The following is a 19,982-nucleotide window of genomic DNA, read 5'->3' on the forward strand; positions in this document are numbered from 1 at the left end:
GTCTTTTCAGATTGTATGTCAGAAATGTGGAAAATTTTGTGAAGATGGAAATGAATTCAATAATCATATGGCTGACCATATTAAAGGAACCAATTTTAAGTGCCACCTATGTGCAGAAATATTTGTCCGTAGGCAGCAGTTTGATGAACATATGAAGGTAAGAATGTAAGATACTTTTCATATAGACTTTGTGAACCATTCAAGTGGGATGAGTCTAGGGACCCTACTCTCAGTGCGGTCATCCTATGAGAAGTCAAGTCTAAAAGGGTCTGATAGGAGAACTCCAGCCAGACCCTTAAAAAAAAAAAGACACAGATGAGAATAAAAGGGAAGAAATTGGCAGTTTGTTTGTGAGAAGTAAGATGGATATGTTAGCATAAAGTGAAATTAAGTTAAAAGAGAGGGGGGACTTTGAGTTTGGGAGTATGGTGGGTAGAATGTCAAAGTGATATGGGGCATAGGAGGGAAGAAGTGGCTCTGCTGGTAAATGATGAAATAGGAAAGCATGTGGTGGAGTGGAGGGAAATGTCTTTAACCCCTTCCATACGGTGCCACATACGTAGGCAGCATGAGGAGCAAGTGGATACGCGAGGCTGCCATATCGGTGTCTTGATTATATTTATTGTAGTTGCCCCTGCGTAATGACATACTCTCTAAACTGTCTTCATCACATTTTCTATGGTTATCAAAATTCACGGGTGAAAGAGAGAATGATCGATATAAGCAGTGACTATATTTTATGATGCGAGTATTATTACGACACATCGTACGTCTGGCAGCTAATGCTGCCCGCGAGATTTTGGCCTAGAGGGAAGAGGTTAAGGTTAATGTGGGTGAAGATGAAACTGGGATGGGAGATGGTGGTTTTTGTGAGTGCATGTGGACCTGGTAGTGAGAAGAGTGAAGAGGAAAGGAATTTGTTTTTGGTTAGATTTAAATGAGTGTTTAGAAAGTTTTGGGAGGAATGTAAAACTAATGGTGTTGGGGGTCTCAATGCTAGAGTAGGGGATGAGTCAGTAGCTAGAGTAATAGAGAAGTTTGGGGTACCTGGTATCGACTTAGACGACGGGATAAATAGTGATGTTAGTAAGTTTGCGGACGACACTAAAATAGGACGCCTAATTAGGTCAGGAGATGACGCAGAGATTCTGCAGGATGATCTTAACAAATTGTTCACATGGTTGGTGAAATGGTAAATGAACGTCAAAATCTCTTAAGTGTAGCATGTTAAATGTAGGGCTACACAACCCCCAAAATAGATACAGCTTAGATAATAGGCTTTTAGAGAAAACTGAGTGCGAGAGAGACTTGGGAGTTCTAGTGAGTCCGGACCTTAAAACCAGGAAACAGTGCATTAGGACCAGGAATAAAGCTAATAGAGCATTAGGTTTCATTGCTAGGATGGTAACTAATAGAAGTGCAGAGGTAATTATTAAACTCTATCTAGCGATAGTTAGACCCATCCTTGACTATGCGGTACAGTTTTGGTCTCCGTCATACAGAATGGACATCAATTCACTAGAATCAGTACAAAGAATGACCAAAATATTACATGGACGAAGAGAGGCTTAGGCACCTTAACTTACACTCTCTGGAAAGACGCAGAGTGCGGGGTGATCTTATTGAGGTGTTTAAGTGGATCAAAGGCTTTAACAAGGGTGATGCAAACAAGGTCATCATATTAAAACAACAGGGTAGGACTTGCAATAATGGTTATAAACTGGACAAATTTAGATTTAAAAAGGAAATAGGCAAGAATTGGTTTACTAATAGGGTGGTCGACGAATGGAATAGTAACCATGTAGTAAGCGCTGAAACTATCAGTTGTTTTAATAAACGATTAGACAATTTTATGGATGGGGATGACAGGTGGTGATGGATATGGAGCTGGGTCGTGTAGGCCTTATGGGCTCTTGCAGTCTCCTTCATTCTTATGTTCTTGTGTAAATATTACTGGATAAATAATGTATATGTGTTCAGAAATGGAGTTGATGCATGGTGTTTATAAATAGAGCCAAGCATAAGGATGAATGGGATAGTTGATAGGGCAGTAATGGACTATATAGTGGTATCCACAGGAAGGATGCGAAGAGTTCTGGTTGTCTATGTTGTGAGGGGTGACAGTGGGGGTAGGGTCAGATATTTTTTTCATAGAGGGGAAAGTGAGAGTGGAAGAAAAGTGGAGGAGGAAAAGGGTGGGAGGTAGAGAGGTTCTGAGAATGAACAACTTTAATGTAAAGGAAAAGGAAAAAGAATACCAGGAGAAGCTGAAAGAAGTGAAGGATAAAGGAGAGGTAGGAGTGGAAGAAGAATGAGCATGTTTTCAGAAGGAAGTCACAGTGTGCAAAGATGAGGAAGATGGAAGGGTAATAAATGGTGGGATGAAGAGGTAAAGGCAGTAGTAAAAGAATAGAAGTGAGCATGTGTGGATTGGTTGCAAGGTAGAACTAGGGAAGGATAAAGAAGAAGAGAGGAGAAGCAAAATGTAAAGTGAGGGAGGCAAAGAATAGAGTAGATGTAAAATGTGGTAGGAATTTGACAGAAAAATTGAAAAGAATGAAAAGATATTTTGGAAGGCAGTGAAAAGTGTAAGAGTGGCAATTCAAGTGGAGAGGAAAAAGTAAAAAATGCAAATGGAGTGATGTTAATGGAAGTGAAGGCAGTCAGGGGAAGATGGGTAGATGTTGGATGTGGAGGAGGATATGTAGAGGATTGTGGCAGGAGAGCTAGGAAAATGACTGATGGGAGAGGAAAATGACAGGGTTATAGGAAAAGATGGTACAGAGAGCGTTGAAAATTATGAGATTTGGTAAGGCACCTGGATTGGATGTGTGTCAAGTGGTGTCTGGCATAATGGTTATGGTGGATTGGCTAGTTAGGTTTGATATGTGTCTGAAGGAGCAAAGTATGCAGGAGGAATGCATGTATAGTTCTGCTTTATAAAGGGAAAGTGGAGAAATGTGAATGTAGTAGTTTTATAATGATCAGTTTTGTGATTGTAGTTGGAAAGAAATACTGGAGGGTTTTAATTGAGATAATTAGGAGAGTAACAGTGATGAACAGTGTGGGTTTAGGGAAGGTAGAAAGTGTGTGGAACACATTTTTGTTGTAAGGTAAATATGTGAGAAGTTTTTGGCAAAAGGTAAGGATATTTTAGGTAGAGAAGGTTTATGACAGGTTATACAGGAAGGTATTGTAGGGAGGTGTAAATATAGGAAGTAGAAGGAAAGCTGTTTAGGTCAATCAAGAGTTTTTACATGAGTTGTAGAGATTGTGTTTGGGTTGGAAATAGTGAGAGTGAGTAGTTGAGGTGAAGGTGGGGCTCTGCCAGGGTTGTGTTATGTTGCTTTGGCTTTTGAATGTGCATGTAGATGGGGTGGTACAGGAGGTAGATGTGAAGGTAATGGGCAAAGGAGTGGAAATGGTTAGATAGACTGGAGGGAAATGGGAGGTGAGCCAGTTGTTGTTTGCTGATGACACTGGACTTTGGGTGGGTCAGAAGAGGGTCAGAGTCCATAAGTGTGTTTGTGAAGATATGTGATAGGAAGAAGTAAGTAAATGTGGGTAAAAGTGAGGTGATGAGATGTACACTGCTAGGAATCAGAAATGTGGACTTGCTTATGACTTGAAAATTGAGACCCTTACACTTTTGATTCTACCACCAGTCATGGGACACTAGTCAATATATATATATAACAAGCCCAGGAAGTGAAAAAGTTTATTATTCATTGGCCTTGTTGTACATGATACATTACACCCAGAGACAGATCATATTTTGTCACTGTTATAAAGTAGGTTTTGGGACACCTTTTTTGGGGGTGGAGGATACATTTCATAAGCAAAAAGATAAAGTATAAAAATATGTATTGTTCTTTTCTGTATTTTCCTTGCAGGGTCATAAAAAGAATGTTTGTGAAGTGTGCCAAAAGTCATTTTCTAATAAAAGGGAATTGATCAGGCACTGCCGTGGAGAACATCAGAGTCTTCCTCAGAATATCTCACTGGATAAAGAATATAAGTGTGAAAAATGTGACCATGTGTTCAACAGGCCTTCTCTGCTGAAACATCACCTTCTCCTGCACAATGGTAAAACTTCAATAATGTAAATTAGTACTTTGCATGCAATACAGATTAGAGAATAGAATTTAGAGATGATAGAAAGGTAGACCTTTGTTCTGTGCTGAGCAGTCACACTTGTCCCCTTTTCCCTTGTAAAGTGGAACTATACAGGCACTCCTCCAGTCCTCCAGCACTCTACCCTATCTCCAACAAACATTAAATAACCTCACCAGCCAGTCCACCATCACTGTACCTCCTTTTTTTTAGACATTATTCATGGCATCCATCCAGACCAGGTGCCTTACCTACTCTCATCATCTTAACAACTGCCTTCACTTCATCCTTCCTTATTTCTCCTCCTTTTCCTCACTCATCACAGTCATTTTCTTAGCACTTCCCACTGCAGCCATCTTTCCTTCCCTATCCTCCTTCACATTTAGCAACTCCCTAAAGTACACTGCCCATCTTCCTTATACTGCCATCTCTTCCATTATCATCTCTCCAGCTGCACCTTTTACCTTTTCTTCTCTACTTGATTCGCCTCCTCATCCTCTCTTAATTTCTTTCCAAAACATCTTTTTATTACTTTCAAAATTTTCTGTCATACTCTTCCCCCATTTCACATCTGCTCTCCTCTTTGCCTCCTGTACCTTGTGCTTTACTTCTCTTTTCTTTGTACCTCACATATGACTCCCTCATCCTATTTTGTAACCAATCTGTGAAAGCCTGCTTCTTCTCTTCTACAACCTTCTTTGTTTCCTCACCCCACCACTCACTTCCCTTCTATCTTTGCACACTTTGTGACTCCCTCCTTGAACCATCCCCATTCATCCTCCACTCCTAGTTCTACTCTATCCTTCACTTCCTCCCTCTCTCTCAGCTTCTTCTTGTACTCCTTTTCCTTCTTATTTAAAGAGTTCACTCTAAGCACCTCCCTACCTTTTTTCCTTTTCCTCTTTCTCCATCTATCCTCCACTCTCAACTAACCTTCCACCAAAAAATAATCTGATATTCCCCCACCCTCTCCCCTTAGAACACGTACATCCTTAACTCTTCCTATTATACTCCTATCTACCACTACATAGTCCATTAACGCTCTATCTACCACCCTTCCATCCACCACCCTCTCCCATGTGTACTTATGCTTGACTTTTTTCCTAAACACTGTATTTGCTATCATCAACTCTCTAGACATAGCTCCACCATCAACTCTCCATTACTATTCTTTCCCAGAACTTGGTTAGGACTCTTTCTAATTTCTTTATATTCTTTTTTGTACTGGGTGTCCATAGTGTCGCAGCATATGCCAATCTTGGTCTTATCAGCGATGACTAATATATCATACCATTACCTCATCCAAGTAGTTAAAGGCCATCTTTATTGATCTTAGTAGATTGTAGGTTTCTCTGAATATTTTGTTAATATGTTTGTCTGGTGACATGTCTTTATTAATAATTACTCGTAGGTCCTTTTCCAAACTAACTTTATTTTTTACCTCCTTTGTACCAATTTTATATTGCCCGGATATTCTATTTTTACTTTTTCCAAACTCTATTACACCACATTTCTTAATGTTGAAGTTTACTTCCCACTTTTGGCTCCATTCCCAGACTTTATCCAGGTCTCTCTGTAGTGATTCACAGTCTTTTTCTGTACTTACTTTAGTAGTTTTGTGTCATGTGCAAAGAAGTTCATACAGTATTCTACACTTTCATCCATGACAAACATTATTGGCGCTAATACAGAACCTTGTTGGACTCACTTATCATTTCTACCCAGGTTGAGTTTTTATCTCATAAGTACCACCTCATTTTTCTCCCTTTCTAGAAATCTTCCATCTATTTCAATAACTTTCCTTGTACACCTATTATTTCGAGTTTTCTTAGCTTTTTGTGTGGTACTTTGTCAAATGCCTTTTGTATATCTAGGAAAGCACAATTGACCCATCCATTCATTTCTTGCATTATTTCCCGTCTGGGGTATTGGCTGCTTGTTATTGTGGCAAAGTAGCATGCAGTTGATACTTTAGGGTCTATATGGGGCGCCCCTACGGACCAGAGCCACACATCATTTTGTCTATGATAGAGGAAAACTCTGTTCATAGAGAAATTATGACACTTTTATACTACGACTGTCCCTCCGTTATGCTGTCCCCCAACCCCTTGCTGCTGTCCTGTACCATTTCTCTGAGTATTCATTTTCTGCTGTGGGGGAATTCCCTATGGTGGGGGAAAAGAATACTGCCACCAAGTATTTCCACTTGGATCGTAAGAGGCGAGAAGAAAGGGACGGGGATTGGGACTAGGCATCCTTCTCCTTGTAGCCCCACAGGGGACATTCCTAAATGAAAAAGTAAAGGCATAAGAGGGTCTGGGAGTTTTCGGACCAGCACCCTAAGGTTTGGGTCTTTTAATGTGCGTGGATGTGGTACAGATGAGAGTAAAAGGGAAGAGATAGGTAGTATGTTTGTGAGAAGAAAGATGGATGTGTTGGCTTTGAGTGAAACTAAGTTGAAAGGGAAGGGTGAGTGTAAGTTTGGGATTGTAAGTGGGATGTTATCAGGAATGAAGAGAGGGCGAGGGAGGGAAGGGGTGGCTATTCTAGTAAGTGAAGAGATAGGTAAACGGGTAGTGGAGTGGAAGGAGGTTTCCTCAAGGATAATGTGGATGAAGGTGAAAATGGGAAAGGAGATGTGGGTCTTTGTAAGTGCATATGGGCCAGGCAGTGAGAAGAGTGTAGAAGAAAGGGAGGCCTTTTGGATAGATTTAAATGAGTGTATAGAGGATTTAGGGAGAAATGTCAATATAATAGTAATGGGAGACCTTAATGTTAGGGTAGGAAATGGTCCAATCGATGGAGTGGTTGGGAAATGTGGAGTTCCAGGAAAGAATCGTAGTGGAGAGTTGATGGTGGAAATGTGTCTAGAGAGTTGATGATAGCAAATACAGTGTTTCGGAAGAAAGTCAAGAATAAGTACACATGGGAGAGGTTGGTGGAGGGAAGGGTGGTAGATAGAGCATTGATGGATTATGTAGTGGTAAATAGGATTATGATAGGAAGAGTTAAGGATGTACATGTGCTAAGGGGAGAGGGTGGGGGAATATCAGATTATTTTTTGGTGGAAGGTAAGTTGAGAGTGGAGGATAGATGGAGAAAGAAGAAAGGGACAAAAGGTAGGGAGGATCTTAGAGTGAACTCTTTAAATGAAAAGGAAAAAGAGAAGGAGTACAAGAAGAAACTGAAGGAGGAGTGGGAGGGAGTGAAGGATAGAGTAGAGCTAGGTGTGGAGGAGGAATGGGGATGGTTCAAGGAGGGAGTCACAAAGTGTGGAAGGATGGTGTGTGGAACAAGAATGACAGGAGGAAATAGAAGGAAGGGTAGTGAATGGTGGGATGAGGAAACAAAGAAGGTTGTAGAAGAGAAGAAGCGAGCTTTCACAGATTGGTTACAAAATAGGACGAGGGAGTCATATAAGAGGTACAAAGAAAAGAAAAGAGAAGTAAAGCAAAAGGAGGCAAAGAGGAGAGCAAATGTGAAGTAGGGTAAGAGTATGACAGAAAATTTTGAAAGTAATAAAAAGATGTTTTGGAAAGAAATTAAGAGAGGAAGAGGAGGCGAATCAAGTAGAGAAGAAAAGGTAAAGGGCGCACATGGAGAGATGATAATGGAAGAGAAGGCAGTAAGGGGAAGATGGGCAGAGTACTTTAGGGAGATGCTAAATGTGAAGGAGGATAGGGAAGGAAAGATAGTTGCAGTGGGAAATACTAAGAAAATGAGAGTGATGAGTGAGGAAAATGGAGGAGAAATAAGGAAGGATGAAGTGAAGGCAGTTGTTAAGATGATGAAAGCAGGTAAGGCACCTGGTCTGGATGGATGCCATGCAGAATGTCTAAAAAAAGGAGGTACAGTGATGGTGGACTGGCTGGTGAGGTTATTTAATGTTTGCTGGAGAGAGGGTAGAGTGCCAGAAGACTGGAGGAGTGCCTGTATAGTTCCACTTTACAAGGGTAAAGGGGACAAGTGTGAATGTAGTAGCTTCAGAGGGATTAGCTTGTTAAGTGTAGTTGGGAAGGCTTATGGGAGGATCTTGATTGAGAGGATTAGGAGAGGAACAGAGGGAGTAATTGGTGAGGAACAGTGTGGATTTAGGACGGGTAGAGGTTGTGTAGATCAGATCTTTGTGGTAAGACAAATATGTGAGAAAGCTATAGAAAAGGGGAAGGATGTTTTTTGGGCTTTTATGGATCTGGAAAAGGCTTACGACAGGGCAGACAGAAAGGCACTGTGGGAGGTTTAGCAGATATACGGGATAGGAGGAAACCTTCTAGGAACTGTCAAGAGTTTTTATGAGAATATTAGAGCTTGTGTCAGGATTAGAAATGGAGAGAGTGAGTGGTTCAAAGTAAAGGTGGGACTTCATCAGGGATGTGTTATGTCGCCCTGGCTGTTCAACTTATACATGAATGGGGTAGTGCGAGAGGTAAATGCAAGGGTGGTGGGTCAGGGATTGGAGATGGTTAAAGAAAATGGAGAAAAGTGGGAGGTGAGCCAGCTGTTGTTTGTGGACGACACTGTGCTTGTGGCAGGATCAGAGGAGGGATTGAGGAAGTTGGTGACAGAGTTTGGGAGAGTATGTGATAGAAGAAAGCTGAAGATAAATGTGGGTAAATGTAAGGTGATGAGATGTTCAAGGGGTGAAAGTGCCAGCAGACTGGAAGTGATCATTAAGGGAGAGCAACTGGAGGAAGTGGATAGTTTTAGATACTTGGGTGCAAATGTGGCAGGAAAAGGTGGAGTGAAGGTGGAAGTAGAATGTAGATTGAGAGAAGTGAGTAAATGCCTTGGTGGATTAAGGGGATCGTCCATCAGAAAATCACGAAAAAAAAAAAACCACGAAATTCTGAAAGTATTTCCTCTAAAAGTGTTGCTCATTAGCTATCTCGTGGCCGAGTATGGATGTTGTATCTTGATTTTTACTATCTAAAAAAAATATATAATACAGTACCCCCCCACCCTACTGTGGCTGGGTCGTGTGCGCTGTGTACTGCATATCACGTTTTCTGTTGTTACATATATTTGCTAACAAAAGCTGCGTATTTTGCACAATATGCTATTGTATGATAAATAATAGCATATGATATGGCAACAGAGACCTGACTGTGTAGCGTACAGTATGAATCATCCATCCAAAAATCACGAAAAAAAAATGAAATTCTGAAAATATTTCCTCTAAAAGTGTTGCTCATCAGCTATGTCATGTGTATGGATGTTGTATCTTGATTTTTACTATCTAAAAAAGATATAAGACAGTAAACCCCCCCCCCCCCCCCCGTGTGGCTGGGTCGTGTGCACTGCGTACTGCATATCACATTTTCTGTTACATATATTTGCTAACAAAAGAAGCTGCGTATTTTGCACAATATTTATGCTTTTGTATGATAATAGCATATGATATGGCAACAGGGACCTGACTGCTTAGTGTACTGTTGTACAGGATGTGAACATGATTTATTCATAGCTTGTCATTCAAGTGAGATGTTCTATATTCTAGAGTTTAATTCTGTGCTCAAGTTGCAGTTCTGAACCACATCTTTGGTTATGAACTTGCATATATGCCATCAGCAAGAGGGACAACAACCAGTGCTGCCATAAAACAGCTTAGGATGGCAGATGAAGATCATCTGTCGTCAAAGATGCATTGTGCCAAGAAAAGGAAAAGTGCATGCTTGGAACCTGAGCAATATAACCCTGGTGGATACTAACTGGATTCATCATATAAACCTGTAATTAATCAAAAGCTGGCAATAAAGAGTAGGGTGGTGCCTATGATACCCTTTCAACACCATAACATCCTAAATAATGAATGGGGACCAGTAGCCATGAACAAAAAACTATGACGCTCATTTCTGAAAAACTTTATTTTTGCACATTTAACTCGATTCATATCCAAAACCCCTTTACTGACTTTCAACTGCAAATCCTTTTCGGATTCAGCATAATTGGGAGAACATTTGGAGGCAGATTTATGTCCTGTCAAGGACTAGTAGGATTTTTTCATATATATATATATTTTTTTTTTCTTCTTTTTTTCATCAACTTTGGATTTTTTTTCTCATAACAGACTGATCAGAACATCATAATTTTGCCTCTGTTTCTTCATCTATCTTAGCCCATTATACAGACAAAAAATAATCAATATCCAGTCAAAGGTCTATCCTCTGAATCAATTTCAAAATTTTCAAAAATTACCCCTCGAAAATGAAAAAAAAAAAAAAATAACAATAAAAAAAAGTATAAGCATAAATGACTTGAAAACTCGGTGGTATCCTCTCTGAGACAAGACAATTACAGTAGTGAGACCTCATTAACGGATGTTAATTAGCTGTGTTTGCGGTGTTTTCGGTGCTGTTGTTTACTGCGTGCAATCATTATGCCACCCTAAAACCACTCCGAAACACCGAAAACACCGCAAATGCAGCTAATTAACGTACGTTAATGAGAGGTCTCACTGTACACTCTTCCCTCGATTTACGAACTAGTTACGTTCTTGAAAAAACATTCGTATATAGAATATACTTAAATCGAGCACTTTTCCCCCCATATAAACCATTATATTATGCAAGATAGGTTCTTACAAACAAATTTCATGTCCCAATAAAGTCATCACAACATTAAATATGCATAATTTGAATACTGTTCTCTGCTAATTACATAAAGACACATAAAATATTAATATGCAAAGTAGATAATAACGCTTAGGAGGCACAATGTCACTTGAAATAATGCTAATAATCCACTATTAACCGAGACCGAGTGAGTAGACCGAGCAGTACATGGCGTTGTTTTGAAAACAATAACAAACTGGGTGGTTGGTTCTTTCTCAGTACGTACGTATCTATTTTCATTTTTTTTTTTTTTTTTTTTTTTTACCTGGATATATGGCATTTTTTTTTTTATATGATGTAAAAATAATTTTCTTTTTTAATGTGATTTAAAAATACAATGATTTTTTTCATTATTGCGAATTTTTAGTTAGTATTTCGATTTTTGGGGAAAAAAAATTTTTGTTCGTTATAGGGAAAATTTGTATATGGAGCGTTCTTCAATCGAGGGAGGAGTGTACTAGGAAAAAATCTCAGCCACTTGCACCCGAAACAAAAAAAGTTCGATTTTCTAATGGACAATCCCCATAAAAAGTGTAATGAGGAATAGATATTTGGGAATGGATGCTAAGAGGAGATTGTATGAAGGAGTGATTGTGCCGACAGCACTGTATGGGGCTGAGATATGGAGCATAAGAGAGAAGGAGTTTGAATGTGTTTGAGATGAAATGCCTGAGAAGTATGATAGGGGTTACAATGCTAGATAGAGTGAGAAATGAGGAGGTGAGGAGGAGAACAGGGGTGGAAAGGGAGTTGGGAGATAGGGTTGATGAAAGAGTATTAGAATGGTTTGGACACATGGAAAGAATGAGTGAAGAAAGACTAGTAAAAGAGGTATGGAAGGCAGATGTGGAGGGAGTGAACATGAGGGGACGTCCTAGGATGAGGTGGATGGATGGGGTGAAGGGGCCTTTGGGGAAGAGGGGAATGTCTGTTGAGGAAGGACGGGAGAGGACAGAAGACGGGTGAATGGAGAATGGTTGTATATGGAAGATGTTGTGATGCATGAGGTGGAATGGGCGGGGGGATGGGGTACTATGTGTGAGCAAAATTTGATGCAGCCCAAAGGGATTTCTCTCTGTCTTCTCCTTTTATGCATGGGGGGGACGGAGAGGGGGGGATCGCCGATTTAATGAAGCGGCCTTGCTGTGGATGTGCTGTGTCTTGCGACACTGCTTCTGACCCAAGGCAGTGGTCAAGGTACAGGGATGACCCGTCATCCAGGAGGTGCTAAGATAAGAGGGAGGGTGGAGGGGTGTGGAGTGTATTCAGGGATGGAATGGGTGGGAATGATTTTATGCCTTCTCCTTCATCCAGGAGGTGCTGAGATAAGAGGGAGGGTGAAGGGGTGTGGAGTGTATTCAGGGATGGAATGGGTGGGAATGATTTTATGCCTTCTCCTTTTTGGCTACCTCCCTTGGTATATGTATGTACAATATATGCATTTTTGCAATCTTGTGGTACCTTACCTTCTTTGAGTGAGTAATCAATTATCTTGTATATTTTGTCCATTAGTTCATCCATCAGGACCATGTGATTTTCTGATATCAAGGTTTATCATTTGGTCCCTTATTTATTTATTTCTGTGTCACAATTATTTACCTAGTTGTACCTAGTTGTATCTTATGGGAAGGGGAGCTATGCTTATGGTGTCCTGTCTTTGTATCTTGCAGTGTCTAGTTTGCTCTTAAATTTGTGTATATTTTTTGCACACACCATTGTTTTATCCACTTTGTTCCAGATATCCAGTACTCTGTGTGGAATTCTTTTTCAGGTCTCTTCTATAACTATCCTTATTTTCTCATGCCCCTTTCTATTTTATCCCAATTTAATAAGTCATCTGTATCAAGGACTTCTGTGCTTTTCATGATTCTGTAAATGGTCAGCAGGTTGTCTCTTTCTCTTCTTTGTTCCAAAGTTGGTAATTTAAATTTAGCTAGTCTCTCCTCATATGACAGGTTTGAAAATGTTGGGGCAATTTTGGTGGCTGCTCTCTGAATTTGTTCAATTTTCTTTATATTCTTTGTGGTGCTGGGTGACCATAGTGTCACAGCATACTCCAGTCTAGGCCTTATTAGTGTGACTAGTATTTTTTAACAATTTCTTCATCTAAATAGGTAAAAGCCACCTTTATTGATCTTGGCATGTTGTAAGATTCTCTGATAGTTTTGTTTATCTGTTTATCAGGGGACATGTCATTTGAGATAATTACTCCCATGTCTTTTTCAGATCCCACTTTCTTTACTTTCATTGTTCCAATTTTATATTGTCCTGATATTCTTTTATTATTATTATTATTTTTTTTTTTTTACTTTTTCCGTACTTCATTATGCTACATTTCTTTATGTTGAAGTCTACTTCCCACTTTTGGCTCCATTTTTATGTGCATGTGTATTTACCTAGTTGTATTTACCTAGTATTTACCTAGTTGTATCTTATGGGAAGGGGAGCTATGCATGTGGTGTCCCGTCTCTGTATCTTGCCATAACTAATTTGCTCTTAAATTCTTGTATTGTTTTTTCATATAAAACATATGAATCTGTTTTCCCTAAAAAAAGCTCAGACTCAGAGGTGACTTGATACAGATCTTTAAGATTCTAAAGGGGATTGACAACATCAAAAGTGACAAAATTTTCACACTGAATGAGAATCAGATAAGAAATAATGGTCTCAAACTGTCCAGAAATAGATTCAATTTGGAAGTGGGTAGAAACAACTTCGCCAACCGTGTAGTTAATGAATGGAATAAACTTCCTGCAGAGGCAGTGCAATGTAGTTCAGTTTGAAGCTTTAAGAATCATTTAAATAAACACCAAAGCAAGATGCTGTAATGATTATCATTTGTTTTATATTTGTTTTTGTTTTGTTATCATTTGTCTGTTTGATTCTCTTTTATTATTAATTATGTCTATTATTATTTACCATTTACCTGTTTGTTTATTATTTAACTATACCTATGCATTTATTTATGTATTTTATTTGTTATTTACATTATTATACATACATACATATACCAAGGCTTTTTCCCCCTTTGAAGGGAGGTAGCCAAAAAGAAAAAGGCATAAAATCATTCCCACTCATTCCATCCCTCCCTCGTATCTTAGCACCTTCTGGATGACAGGTCATCCCTGCACCTTGTCCATGTATTATCCTAGTATTATGTATTAACTAGGATAATACATTATTATAATTTTTATTTATTCATTTATTATTATGATTTTTTTTTTCATCTGACCTAGATATGGACCAAAAGATTTGTCGGCATGCTCTGCCTTTGTAATCCTTTGTATTGTGAGTAATTGGTGCCATTAAAACCCAGCAGTGTAGGAGAGACTTTTAATGGGATTTATGGATTATTAATATATATACAGTGCTCGACAAGGATGTACGAACGGTTAGTGAGAATGAGTGATGAGGAGTGTTGACGACTGTTTTTGCTGAAATCCACAATTTTACATAAAAAATTAGCATATGGTTGCATTATTGGACCTATTTTCTTTAAAATGTGTGATTTCCTTGTAATTTGATGAAAGAGAAGTTACGTTTTTATCCTCTACATAATTACGAACCACATACCGTCCGACTCACTAATTGCTGACCTCAACCAAACAATGACGATTTTTGCTCAAATGCACAATTTTATATAAAAAATTAGCATATGGTTGCATTATTTGACCTATTTTCTTTAAAATGTGTGATTTCCATGTAATTTGATCAAAGAGAAGTTACGCTTTTATCCTCTGCAAAATTACCGACCACAGCTACGATTCGTCCAGCCCGCCATCTGTGATCACTGGTGGTATGGATCTATTAAGTTTCTTACTATTGTGCTATTAGTGTAATAGATTGCATATAGTTAAATTATTTCGACTATTTTCTTTAAAATGTGTGATTTTCATGTAATTTTACCAATCATGCATTTCAGCAAAAACTGTCAGACGGTATTCATAGCTGTGGTCGGCAATTTTGCAGAGGATAAAAACGTAACTTCTCTTTGATCAAATTACATGGGAATCACACATTTTAAAGAAAATAGGTCAAATAATGCAACCATGTGCTAATTTTTTATATACAATCATGCATTTCAGCAAAAACCGTTCTTGTTCAAGTTTGGTCGGCTAGTAATGAGTCGGACGATATTCGTAGCTGTGGTTGGTAAGTTTGCAGAGGATAAAAACGTAACTTTTTTTTTATCAAATTATATGAAAATCACACATTTTAAAGAAAATAGGTCAAATAATGCAATCATTTGCTATCTTTTTTATATAAAATCGTGCATTTCAGCAAAAGCTGTCCTTGTTTGAGTTTGGTCGGCTGTGAATGAGTCGGACGGTATTCATAGCTGTTGTTGGTAATTTTGCAGAGGATAAAAACGTAACTTCTCTGATCAAATTGCATGGAAATCACACATTTAAAGAAAATAGGTCACATAATGCAACCATATGCTAATTTTTTATATAAGATCGTGCATATCAGCAAAAACCGTTCTTGTTCGAGTTTGGTCGACTATGAACGAGTCGGTCGGCAATTTTGCAGAGGATAAAAACGTAACTTCTCTTTGATCATATTGCATGAAGATCACACATTTTAAAGAAAATAGGTCAAATAATGCAACTATATGCTAATTTTTTATATGAAATTGTGCATGTCAGCAAAAACTGGACGGTATTCATAGCTGTTGTTGGTAATTTTGTAGAGGATAAAAACATAACTTCTCTTTGATGAAATTACATGGAAATCACACATTTTAAAGAAAATAGGTCAAATAATGCAACCATATGCTAATTTTTTATATAAAATTGTGCATTTGAGCAAAAACTGTCATTGGTTGAGGTCGGCAATTAATGAGTCAGACGGTATGTGGTTGGTAATTTTGTAGAGGTAAAAACGTAACTTCTCCATGATCAAATTACATGGAAATCACACATTTTAAAGAAAATAGGTCAAATAATTCAACTATATGTAAATTTTTTATCTAAAATTGTGCATTTCAGCAAAGACAGTTCTCAACACTCCTCATTACTCATTCTCGCTAACTGTTCGCACATCCTTGTTGAGCAATGTATATATTTTTTGCAGTAGTGTTATAGATGGATGTGGTTAGATGGAATGGTTGGGAAGTTTGGAGTGCCAGGTAAAAATCATAGTGGAGAGCTGATGGTGGAGATGTGTTTAGAAAAAGTTGATGATAACTAACACAATGTTTAAGAAAAATCAAGCAGAAGTACACATGGGAGAGGGTGATGGATGGAAGGGTGGTTGATAAGGTATTAATGGGCTATGTAGTGGTATTAACCACTTCCATATGGTGACGCCTACGTAGGCGTCATGAGGAGCAAGTGGGTACGCGATGATGCCGACATCGGCGTCTTGATTATATTTATTGTAGTTGTACCTGCATGACCCTCATTCTCTCTAAACTGGCTTCATCATATTTTCTATGGTTATCAAAATTCACGGGTGAAAGAGAACAAGCGATTGAGCAGTGACTTTATTTTTTATAGTGCGATTATTATGATGCAACATCGCATGTCTGACTGCTAATGCTGCCAGATGTGCGATGTGCCCTGGAGTGAAGGGGTTAAAAAAGAAAAAAAAAAGTTCTGGATGTCCATGTTCGCAGGGGAGAGAGTGGAGGAATATCAGATAATTATTTGGTGGAACATAAGTTGGCAGTGGAGGATAGGTGGAAAAAAAAGAAAGGGCAGAAGGTAGAGAGGTGCCTAGAGTAAACTTTTTAAATGAGAAAGGAAAAGGAATAGGAGTCCCCAGGAGAAACTGAGAGAAGTGTGGGAGGAAGGTGGTGAAGGATAGAGTTGAAGAGGAATAGGAGTGCTTCAAGGAGGGAGTGACAAGGTGTACAAAGATGGTATGTGGAACAAGGAGGATGGGAGGGAATAGAAAGAAGGGTAGTGAGTGGTTGGATGATGTAATTAAGTAGGTAACAAAAGAGAAAAAGTGAGCATTCAGGGGTTGGATGCAATTTAGGAATAGAGAAACATATGAAAGGTACAAAGAAAAAAGAGAAGTAAAACATAAGATACAGAAGGCATAAAGGAGAGCAGATGTAAAATTGGGGAGGAGTATGGCAGGAAATTTTGAAAGCAATAAAAAGAAGTCTTGAAAGGAAGTTAAAAGAGGAAGGTGAAGTGAGTGAAGCAGAGAAGAAAAGGTAAAAGGTGCAGATGGACAGATGTTAACAGAAAAGGAGATGGTAAGGAGAAGATTAGCAGAGTATTTTAGAAAGCTGCTGAATGTGGAGGAGGATAGGGAGAGGTTGGTGGCATTGGGAGGCACTAAGAAAATGGTGATGGGAGAGGAAAATGGAGGAGAAATAAGGAAAGATGAAGTACAAGTAGTTTTGAAAATGATGAGAGCTGGTAAGACTTCTGGGATAGATGGGTGTCATGTGGAGTGTCTGAAGAAGGGAGGTGAATTAATAATGGACTGGCTAGTGAGGTTGTTTAATGTCTGTATAAGGGAGGGTAGAGTGCTAGAGGACTGGAAGAGTGCCTGTATAGTTCCACTTTACAAAGGAAAAGAGGACAAATGTCAGTGTAGTAGTTTTAGAGGTATCTGTTGAGTGTTGTGAGGAAGGTCTATGGAAGGGTTTTAATTGTGAGGAATAGGAGTGGAACAGAGTGAGTAATTGGTTAGGAACAGTGTGGGTTTAGAAAATGTAGGGGTTGTGTAGGTTGGATTTTTGTGGTAAGGTAGATCTGTGAGAAAGTATTAACAAAAGGTAAGGATGATTTTTGGGCCTTGATGGATTTGGAAAAGATTTAGGACAGGGTAGATAGGAAGGTACTGTGGAAGGTATTGCAAATATATGGGAGTGGGGGAAAGCTGTGAAGGGCAGTCAAGAGTTTGTATGTATTAGAGCCTGTGTTAAAATTGAGATATGAGGGAGAGAGTGGTTTGAAGTGAAAGTGGGGTTGCACCAGGGCTGTGTCATATTGCCATGGCTGTGTAATATGTACATTGATGGGGTGGTGCATGAGGTAAATGCAAGGGTAATGAACAGGGAACTGGAGATGGTTAAAGAAAATGGAGAGAAGTGGGAAGTGAGCCAGTTGTTGTTTGCTGCTGCTGCTGCATTTGTGGCAGAATCAGGGTGGATTAAGGAAGTTAGTGGAACTTGGAAAGGTATGTGATTGGAGAAAATTGGAGGTAAATGTGAGTAAAAGTTAAGTGATGAGGTGTACAAGGGGAGAGGATAGGAGAGAGTTAAGTAAGTCTTAAAGGAGAGAGGCTGGAGGAAGTGGATAAGTGGAGGTAGAGGTAAATTATATATTGCGAGAAGTGAGTAAATGCCTTGGGTGATTAAAAAGTGTCATGAGAAATTGGCATCTGGGAATGGATGGAAAGAGGAGATTATATGAAGGAGTAATTGTGCTGATGACATTGTATGGGGTAGAGACTTGGAATGTAAGAGAGGGAGAGAGAAGTTTAAATGTGTTTGAGATGAAATGTCTGAGAAGTATGGTAGGGGTTACAAGTTTGGATAGAGTGAAAAAGAAGATGAGTTGGAGAGTGGAGGTAGAAAAGGAGATGGCAGATAGGGTTGATAAAAGTGTATTGGGATGGTTTGGATACATGGAAAGAATAAATGAAGAAAGATTAGTAAAAGAGGTGTGGAAGGGAGAGGTGGGTGGAGTGAACGTGAGGGGACAACAGAGGATGAGAAGGAAGGATGAGGTAAAAGGGGATTTGGGCAAAAGGGGAATGACTTGAACAAGGAAGGAAGAAGGCAGGAAGGAGATAGGGGTGAGTGGAGAATGGCTGTGTATAGATGATACTGTGATGCAAGGATGGGAGGGGACAGGAGTGGCAGGAGGGGAGTAGGGAGAGGCCTTGTGTGAATAATATTTTGATGCAGCCTGAGGGTATTTCTCTCCATCTCAATTTTCTGCATGAGGTAATGGAGAGGGGAGTCAGTGATTAAGTGAAGTGGCCTTGCTTTGGGTGTACTGTGTCTTACTGCATTGCCTCTGACCCATGGCAGTGGGTGGGAAACAGCAATGATCCGTCATCTATGAGGAACTAAGATGAGAGGGAGGAAAAGGTGGTGTAGGAGTGAAATGGGTGGGAATGGCTTTGTGATTTTTGAGTTGGCTAACTCTCTTATAAGGGGGAAAAAGCCCTCCCTTGGTATATAGATAGAAGAATTAATGGGCTACATTTTCAGTGGTTCCCAGACAATTATTTTTTCCCTTGAAAAAATAGTTTTAGTGGGCCATTGAGCCACATAATCAGCAAGGAAACTTTAAGTAAACATACTAAACATACCAAGGTAAATTGCAAGAAAACAAGATAAATTAATAAATCTTTTGAGGAAGTGGCTATGCTCAGAGCTCTGAGCCAAATACACTCCTGTTGGGGGATCCCAGCACAATAGTTTTGAATATTTCAACTGGTTTCCTCTGTGATAATGAAGATTAAGATTTCATTACTGTATATTTATCTAGTTGTATTTACCTAGTTGTATTATATGGGAAGAAAGCTATGCTCATAATGTATGCATAGGTGTTTTTAAAACACCACATTGTAGGAAAAGTGTGATAATTGAACCTGTATTTTATGGGGCTTACCATATATACTCATATATAGTATAAGTTTCTATGATAAGTTTTTTACTCAAAAAATAGGAAGTTGCACTATACAAAGGTAATATTTTTAAGTGATAAAATTCATACATTTTTATGACAAAAGTATGGTCTCAAAATCTTCATTTGTATCAGATGTTTTAATCAATTTTTCTGACCATTTTGGGGTATCTTTGTAACAAAGAAAAAAAAAATGTAATAGAATATGTCCAGAATGATGCTCAGTACTGCAATATTTGACCATGGTAAGGATGTGTGTAACATTCAAAAGTTAGGGTCACATTATACATGAGGTATATAAAAAAATCTGCTTTTTCACAAAAAGATTTAGGGGTCACTATACATGAAATTGGCTTGTACACAAGTAAATATGGTACTGGTATCTTTTTTATGAATACAATTATTTTCTGTGCATTACCATTACTATGTTTTAAATTTGTGATATAACATGCAGGCTACCATATTTTACTGTATTTGTTTTTTTACATTTATATTTCAGGTATTAAACCCTTGGAATGTCAACTGTGTAACAAACAGTTCAGTCATCGCCGAGGTCTACGCAAACATCTCAATAGTTTCCTTCATGAGCACACCCTTTTGACTAGCAACCTAAAGCAGGAGCATGCATATGACTCTAGACAGAATTGCCCTTTTA

At 38.8% G+C, this 19,982-nt stretch overlaps 1 protein-coding gene across 1 annotated transcript in view; it reads left to right on the plus strand.

The window, feature by feature from the left end:
* LOC143037451 (uncharacterized) overlaps window positions 1–19,982 on the plus strand; it is a 34,446-nt gene that overhangs the window by 12,227 nt on the left and 2,237 nt on the right. Inside the window, exons 4-6 of the mRNA XM_076205694.1 lie at window positions 11–157; window positions 3,894–4,086; window positions 19,827–19,982. The exon at window positions 19,827–19,982 is cut by the window's right edge and continues 2,237 nt beyond it. Coding sequence (XP_076061809.1) covers window positions 11–157; window positions 3,894–4,086; window positions 19,827–19,982 — 496 coding nt within the window. The remainder of the gene's footprint in view (window positions 1–10; window positions 158–3,893; window positions 4,087–19,826) is intronic.

Source organism: Oratosquilla oratoria, chromosome 22, assembly GCF_046742065.1.
Source record: "Oratosquilla oratoria isolate Oo_2021 chromosome 22, ASM4674206v1, whole genome shotgun sequence".
Lineage (NCBI taxonomy): Eukaryota > Metazoa > Arthropoda > Malacostraca > Stomatopoda > Squillidae > Oratosquilla > Oratosquilla oratoria.